The following is a 7711-nucleotide window of genomic DNA, read 5'->3' as shown; positions in this document are numbered from 1 at the left end:
CTCCGCGCCCACCGCCCCGCCCCGCCGCTCGGCGCCTTCTCATTGGGCGTGCGCGACGTCACTCCGCGAAGGGTCTCCGCCCGCCCCGGTGCGGACAGGGAGCGGCGGGGGGGGCGGGGCCGGCCCGGCACGTGGCCGGGGGCGCAGCGCCGGGGCGGCGGGGCGGGCCGAACGGGGCGGGGGCTCCGGGGTCGGGTCGGGACAGGCAGCGGGGCTCGGGATGAAACCCCGACGGGATTGTCCCGGCGCCGCTCCAGGGGCTCCTGCCGCAGATCCCGCGGTGCAGCCCCCGCGGTGCAGCCCCCGCCCGAGCTCCCCGGGCGCTTCAGGTCCGGGAGGGAAACAAGTAACTTGTCCCGCGGCGGTTGCCATGGAGACGGGGAAGGCTCGAGGACCGGGCTGTCATCGCTCACTGCGGCAGCCCCGGCCCCACAGCCCGCCCGTGGCGCCCCGTGCGGGAGCGGCACTCGCAGGCAGCGGAGGACGAGGAGGGGGAGGACGGAGAAGCTCTGCGGGGCGCTGGTCCTCGGGTGACACCGCTGACACCCGTGCCGCTCGCGGCCACGCCTCCCGCCACTGCGGCCGGCCGAGCTCCCCGGCGCCCCGGGGCGGAGCTGCGCGGGGCCGCTGGCTCAGAAAGTTCGGTCCGCGCTGCGAGCCCGTGCCGGGGCCCGGGCGCCTCTGCCCGCCGGGCCCCGCTGCCACGGCAACCGTGACGTCAGGCAGGGAGGGCGGAAGCGCGGCGGCTGGCGGCGGCAGTCCGGGCGGAAGTGGTGCGCTCTCCGGCGAGGTCGCGCTGGATTGGCGCGGCGCTTTCCGGCTCGCCCGGCGTGGGGCGCGATGGCGGAGGACTGGCTGGGCGTGGAGGCGGCCGTGAGCGGCAGCGACGGCGAGGCGGAGGCGAGCGGGGCGAGGGGGAGGCGAGCGGGGCGAGGCGGAGGCGAGCGGGGCGAGGCGGAGGCGAGCGGGGCGAGGCCGGGCTGAGCGGGCCGAGGCCGCGCTCCCTCGGCCGCCGCTGCCGCCGCATTCGGAGCCCTGGGCGCTCCCCCGTCCCCTGCGCCCCGGGGCGGCCGCACTGCAGAGCGGTCTGGCCCGGCCGGGGGCGCCGCTGGCCGGGCGGGGTGGGGCGGGGGGACACCGGGGAGCAGACGCCGCTCCCGGTAGTGCCGGCCGGGCTGTCCCGTTTTCCGCGCCGGCTCGGGCTGGGCCGGCGTCTGTAACCGTGTCCCCGTGTGCAGGGGCAGGATGACGGCGAGAGGCGGCACCAGCGGCTCCTGCAGGCGGTCAGTGAGCTCTCCGGACGGAAGCGGTGAGTGCGGGGCGTTTGAGGGGCTCCTGTGGCTCAGCCCTGGGGCACGACCGAGGGAGATTCTCCTGCCCCTCTGCTCTGCCCTGGGGAGACCACACCTGGAATCTTGTGTCCAGTTGTGGCCCCTCAGTTCCAGCAGGACAGGGAACTGCTGGAGAGAGTCCAGCGCAGCCACCAAGATGCTGCAGGGAGTGGAGCATCTCCCGTGTGAGGAAAGGCTGAGGGAGCTGGGGCTCTGGAGCTGGACAAGAGGACACTGAGGGGGGACTCATTCCTGGGGATCAATATGGAAAGGGGGAGTGTCAGGAGGATGGAGCCAGGCTCTTCTGGGTGACAACCAGTGACAGGACAAGGGGCAATGGGTGCAAACTGGAACACAGGAGGTTCCACTTAAATCTGAGAAGAAACTTGTTGGGGGTGAGGGTGGCAGAGCCTGGCCCAGGCTGCCCAGGGGGTTGTGGAGTCTCCTTCTGTGCAGACATTCCAACCCGCCTGGACACCTTCCTGTGTAACCTCAGCTGGGTGTTCCTGCTCCATGGGGGGATTGCACTGGATGAGCTTTCCAGGGCCCTTCCAGCCCCTGACATTCCGCGATTCCTGAAGCAGTGATGCTGTGTTTCTTCCACACTGCCCTTGCGAGGCCACACAGGAGTGCATGGAGAGGGGACGGGTGGGAGAGCACTTGGTTCCCTTTCCCGCTGCCACTGGCGCTTCTGCTCTAGCAGCAGATTGGAGAAGAAGCACGTGAGGGGGCCCAGGAGGAGTCTTTGCATTTATTTTCTTTTCTTGCAGGCGGAAGCTGGCAGAGCGCACAGAAGCAAGTGTGCAGGTGTCCGAGTTCAATGTCAGCTGCAAAGGTGAGATCTCTATGGGGCTGAGCAGAGCTTCTGCTGTCTGACTGGGGCAGCACTGCCCGCCCACAGCTGACAGCTTGACGTTCACTGTGTCTGCCCCGGATCTTTGGGCTGAATGCAGCTGCAACCCCTTGACTTGGCAGTGCTGTGCCTATGTTGACCTGTGGGACCTTGTGCAGGTACTGGGGAGAAGCTGGTTCTGTCCGAGCTCCTGGAGCCCATCCGTCCCAAATCCACCCTGAGCAGCGTGAAGAAAGAACTGACCAGAGTGAAGCAGAAAAAGGCAGTGGAGCTTCCCCTCAGCAAAGAGGAGGCAAAGCGGGTGAGTGGGCCTGTGCAGGCAGCAGAGAGTTCTGGCCTTAGGAGGCAGGAGGGTTTAGTCGCTGTGTGCCCCTCTGCTCCCCTCTGATGCGGACTGGATTTTGTTCTTTACGTCAGCCTTTCTCTACTAATCCTTTTCCCTTCTCACCCCTGCCTGCAGGTTGTGAGGGAAGCTGCCTATGTCCGGACCTCTAAAGATGTGGGCAAATGGCAGCAGGTAGTTTTGCAGAACCGACGGGCAGAGCAGCTGGTGTTCCCTCTGAAGCAGGAGATCGCTACAGTCGTCCCCCTGGAACAAGTGGTTTCAGCATGGAAGGTGGGTGCTGCCACATGTCACACAGTTCCCAGGGGTTGTCTGGGACAGCTCAATATCTCCTGGCTGCGTTGGGAGGAGTGAGAAAGGTGTGAGGAAGGCCCCTCCTCTAGCCGAGGCTCTGGACACACTGAGCTTAGCAATACTAGAAGGGAAGTCTTCTGCATTCCTCACGCATAGTAGATGTGTAAATGCTCTTGGGGAAAGGCCGACTAAGGCATGAGCAGAGGGTTTGGAGCCTGCTCTGTCCCCTCTTCTCTTTTTAGCTGTTCAGCCCTGGACCTGTGGGCTGACTCTGCTGTTTCCCTGTCCCGGGCTGAGTCCTTGGCAGCCTTTGGCCACTTCTGCTGAGGCAGAGGGGGTTTTGATTTGCCGAAGCTGTATATCTTTGCATATCTGTAAATCTTCGTTACGAAAGAAGGATGCTTTTGGTTTTGAATGTGAGTTGTCGTGGGAGCTGTGCTGCTGGCTGCCGTTCCTGCGAGGTCTCCCAGCTACCAAGTGCTCACGGTCACCTGCACAAAGGTCCCTTTCCGTTTCAGTGGGACGTGGTGTCATGTGGCCTGGTACTTCTGCTGTTTGCTTCTTGCCCGATGCTGCCCGGTCAGCACTGCTTGTCGCCTGCAAGCCTGTTTCCTTCCCCTGGGAGGAATTGTGGTGCTGTGGCTGGCAGGGTGCCTGGGCAGCCCCACGGCGAGCCTGGGGCTGCTGCGTGGGACCTGTGAGCAGGGTATGCCCTGAGCCCAGGAGGAGGGGGACACGCTCGTCTGGGGACCTGCTAGAGGCATCAGTAAGGCTGGGGATGTCTGTGGGAGCATTGGCTCTTGCAGTTCTTTTCTCATCATGGTCTTGCTGTGTCTGTTCTGTCCCAACAGGCCCGAACTCCCCTGGAGCAGGAGATCTTCGGACTGCTCCACAAGACACAGCAGCCTGTCACAGACCCGCTCCTGACGCCAGACGAGACAGCCTCTCTGCAGGCAATGAGCTTGGAGGAGGTGGGTGCTTCCCTCCCTGGGCCGTGCTCTGGCTCTGGAAGCCTCTTCCTCAGTGCTTGTCCTCACTCTGTGCTCCCTGGCAGGCCCGGCAGCGGCGGGCAGAGCTGCAGAAGGCTCGGGTCGTGCAGTCCTACTATGAAGCCAAGGCTCGGCGAGAGAAGAAGATCAAGAGCAAGAAGTAAGGCTCTGCCACTGCTGGCCTTGGAGCGAGGGGTGAGGGCTCAGTCCTGGCTTTGGTGCTGGAGCCCGCCCTGTCCAGTGTGTGGGTACGGTGGAAGATGGAGGAGGGCAGAGCGGGCCTTCCTTCCTGGGATCTGCAATGCATTTGGGCAGGCTGCCACCTGCCCAAAACAGCGCTGCGTTCCCAGAGGCCTCCCCAGCACCCTGAAGTCTCATTCCCTGGCCCTCTGCCCTTGTGCTGCAGGTACCATCGCGTGCTGAAGAAAAGCAAGAGACGCAAGGCCTTAAAGGAGTTTGAACTGCTGCACAAGTCGGACCCTGAGGCTGCCTTGGCAAGGCTGGAGGAGCTGGAGCAGCTCAGGATGCAGGTGCTGCTTCTCCCAGACACCTTGGGAAGTCCCCGCTCATGGGAGTGCTCTTTCTGATGCTTCTCTCTTCCTTTTGCCTCCAGGAGCGGATGAGTCTTAAGCACCAGAACAAGGGAAAATGGGCCCGCTCCAAGGCCATTATGGCTAAGTATGACCTGGAGGTGAGATCACAGAATGGCAGAAGGATTTGGGTTGGGAGGGGCCTTTGAAGACCATCTAGTCCAACTCTCCTGCCATGGGCAGGGACATCTTTCACTAGATGAAGTTTCCCCAAGCCCTGTCCAACCTGGCCTTGGACACTTCCAGGAATGGGGCATCCACAGCTTCTCTGGGCAGCCTGTTCCAGTGTCTCACCACCCTCATTGTGCAACATTTCTTGCTGTGTTCAACCTAAACCTACCCTCGTTCAGTTTAAAACTCTTGCCCCTTATCCTGTCACTATAGGCCTTGGTAAAAAGTATCTGTCTTAGAAGCAGCCTTTGTATATTGAAATACCACAATAAGGTCTCTAATGCAGATTGGGGAAGGGGGATACAGCTGAGTTGGGACAATGAGAGAGAGTGTGTTATTTCTGACCTGTGTTAGAAACATCTCAATCCTGTTCCAGGCCCGCAAGGCCATGCAGGAGCAGCTGGCCAAGAGCAAAGAGTTGATGCAGAAGGTGGAGGTGAAGCTGCCTGAGGATGAGCCAGGTGATGTGCCTGAGGAGGACCTCGCGTCAGTGACCGTCCCTGTGGGTGCCAGGGGAGCAAATCCCTGGATGCTGGGCAAGCCCAGTGGCCCAGTCAAAGAGCCTGAGGTGCAGGAGGGTCTTGGAGACAATGCAGTGCCTGGTGCTGCGGAGAGCAAGGAGGAGGTGTCGGAGGAGGAGATGTCAGAGGAGGAAGCTCTGCTACAAGACTTTGCGCAGAAGCGGAATGTGCGTCAGCAGCAGGCAGGGAGCCCCGAGGGACCAGGTGAGGAGCTTGCAGCCCCAGGCAGCGCGGGTCTGGTGTGCTGCAGGTTGGGCAGAGGGAAGTGGGTTGTGGGCCTGATTCCTGCTCTCTCCCTCCCTGCTCGTGGGTGGCTGTTTCTCACCTGTTGCCTCATGCATAGGTGCTGATGAGAGGAAGGCAGTTTCTGAATTGCCAGGGGACAGCCCCATCCACCCGACCTGTGCTGAGGAGGAGCAGGCGAGCGTGGGGCTTGAGCAGCCTCCCCAGGCCCAGGAGGACATCCTGCTGTCAGAGCAGCTGCGCCGGGTGCAGTCAATGGCAGATGTTGACGCTTTGGCCTCTGAGGAGCATGTGGAAGAGCAGGAGAAGCCAATGGCCACAAGAGTCAAGAAGCAAGTACAGCAGCAGGAGGAAGGCAGAGCTGGGGACGGGTGTGCCAAGAAACCACCAGCCAAGAAGAAGATCATCAGCCTGCAGGCTGTGCTGGCTGGGAAGCCGCAGGAGGTTCAGTGCCCCAGCCTGCCCATGGTCATGGAGGAGGAGGTGAGCAGGACAGGCCTCCCACTCGGTCCCAGGGTGCTGCTGACTGCAGAGGACTGACTCTTTTCTCTACAGGAGGGTGGCATTGACCAAAGAGGTGTCATCACAGAGGCCTTTGCTGGGGATGATGTGGTGGCTGACTTTCGCCGGGAGAAGCGCAAGGCAGAGCAGGCCACAAAGCCGCAGCCGGTGAACTTGGTGCTGCCAGGCTGGGGCGAGTGGGGAGGCACAGGACTGAAGCCCAGCACCAAGAAAATAAAACGGTAGGTCTAGAAGAGCTGCAGCAACGTGCCTCAGCCCCGCACCGGGCTCTGACATCTTGGCTTGCCTGGCAGGTTCCTGCTCAAGCCGCCTCCGGCGCCTCCCAGGAAGGACCAGCACTTGCCCCATGTCATCATGAGCGAGAAGCGCAACATCCATGCAGCAGCACATCAGGTAGGTGATACTCTGCCTCCGTGAGCAGCGGCAGCAAGTGCTCCAGCACCCAGGCTGGCCCAGAACCTTCCTGTGACCAGTTCCCAAAACATCCTGAATCCCTGCCTGTCATCCTGGCCAGCCACATCGTTTCTAGCTTTGACAGCCCCAAGGCCAGCAGGGTGATGGAGGGAGGAGGAATTTTCTGGACTGCTCCCTTAAGGGCTGCTGCTGCAGTGCCAGCCCTCCTGTGGTCTGCTAAAGGAGGGGATGGAGCAAGGCAGTCGGTGGAGCAGGGACTGGAAGTGGAGCATGAGTGGGTCCTGGACAAGTGGGAGTCGGCAGTAGTTTGGGATGAAAGCAGCCCTGGTGGGCTGGGCTGGGTTGCTGGGGAGTTACCCAACTGCACTGTTTCGTTGCAGGTCAGTGAGCTGCCCTTCCCCTTTGAGAGGCACCAGCAGTTTGAGCAGAGCATCCAGACACCCCTGGGCCCCACGTGGAACACACAGCGTGCCTTCCAGAAGCTGACTGCACCCCGCGTCATTACCCGAGCAGGCCACATAATCCAGCCCATCTCTGCCGAGGATGTCCCCACCACGGCCACCGCAGCTGGCAATGGAGCCAAGCCAGCACTAGAAATTGTGCCCAAGGGGCAAGGGCAGCCATTGCGCCACCCACGTGGGAGAGCGCGATAGCTCTGTGCCCCTGTGGCTCTGATGCTCGGACTGGAGCCGGCAGAGGAACTGGGGGAGACTCCGGCTTCTGTCCAGTACCTTCTACTGCTTCCCCCACAATAAAACTTCCGGGCTGCCTTGTCTGTGCCGTCTGCATGGCTGCCCCGGGTATGGCACAGCTGGTGCCCTCCTGCCTGTTCTCAGCCCCACGGGAGCTGTGGGGCTTGGCCTGGTGTAATGTGAACAAGCTGGTCAGGTCTGGGAGGGAGGGGTGAGAGCTGTGCAGCAGCCACCAGTGCTCTGGCAGGGCTGGGTTTTGCCTGCCCTGGGATTTTGCTCTTTCATACCTCCATTTTTTAATAGACTAACATATATATTTTTAAATCGTGGCTAAAGGGGCTTTCTCACGCTACTGGCAGTGGGGCACTGCTCCTCAGGTCCGCCTGCGGCTCCAGGGTAGTTTCTGCTCAGCTCTAATAAACCCGATTAGTTTGAAAATGGGTCTGTGCGGTGCTGCTGCTGTTCTGCACGTGCTGGGAGCTGGTGCTGCCCCGGTGCAGCCACCCTGCCCTGTTCCTGCCCACGTCTGCCTCTTCTGCTCTTGCGCCCAGCCCCCCTGCCCACCCGCCCCTCCGAGGTGACAGCCCGGTGCTCGGTGTGCCCAGCACTGGTGGAAGGCTGGGCTGGAGGCTTATGGTGACACAGCAGGGGGTGGGGAGGCCGCAGGTCTCTCCATGTGCCGTGCCCAGCCTGAGGAACACTGCCCAGCCCCAGCGAAGGAGCTGGAGCTGCTGCTGTTGCCAGGAAA

The 7711-nt window shown here is 62.1% G+C and overlaps 1 protein-coding gene across 1 annotated transcript; it reads left to right on the top strand.

Moving 5' to 3' along the window:
* The first annotated feature begins 193 nt into the window (after nucleotides 1–193).
* UTP14A (UTP14A small subunit processome component) lies at nucleotides 194–7395 on the top strand. Its single transcript, XM_082061825.1, has 14 exons — nucleotides 194–900; nucleotides 1239–1309; nucleotides 2102–2166; nucleotides 2343–2485; nucleotides 2645–2800; nucleotides 3673–3792; nucleotides 3876–3970; nucleotides 4217–4340; nucleotides 4424–4501; nucleotides 4948–5296; nucleotides 5436–5818; nucleotides 5891–6078; nucleotides 6151–6250; nucleotides 6652–7395. The coding sequence occupies exons 1-14, from the start codon at nucleotides 841–843 to the stop codon at nucleotides 6922–6924; spliced, it is 2205 nt and encodes a 734-aa protein (XP_081917951.1). The 5' UTR covers nucleotides 194–840; the 3' UTR covers nucleotides 6925–7395.
* The last annotated feature ends 316 nt before the right edge of the window (nucleotides 7396–7711 follow it).

This window comes from Streptopelia decaocto (assembly GCF_964273445.1).
Source record: "Streptopelia decaocto genome assembly, chromosome: 10".
NCBI lineage: Eukaryota > Metazoa > Chordata > Aves > Columbiformes > Columbidae > Streptopelia > Streptopelia decaocto.
This window is presented reverse-complemented; position numbering and strand designations above follow the sequence as displayed.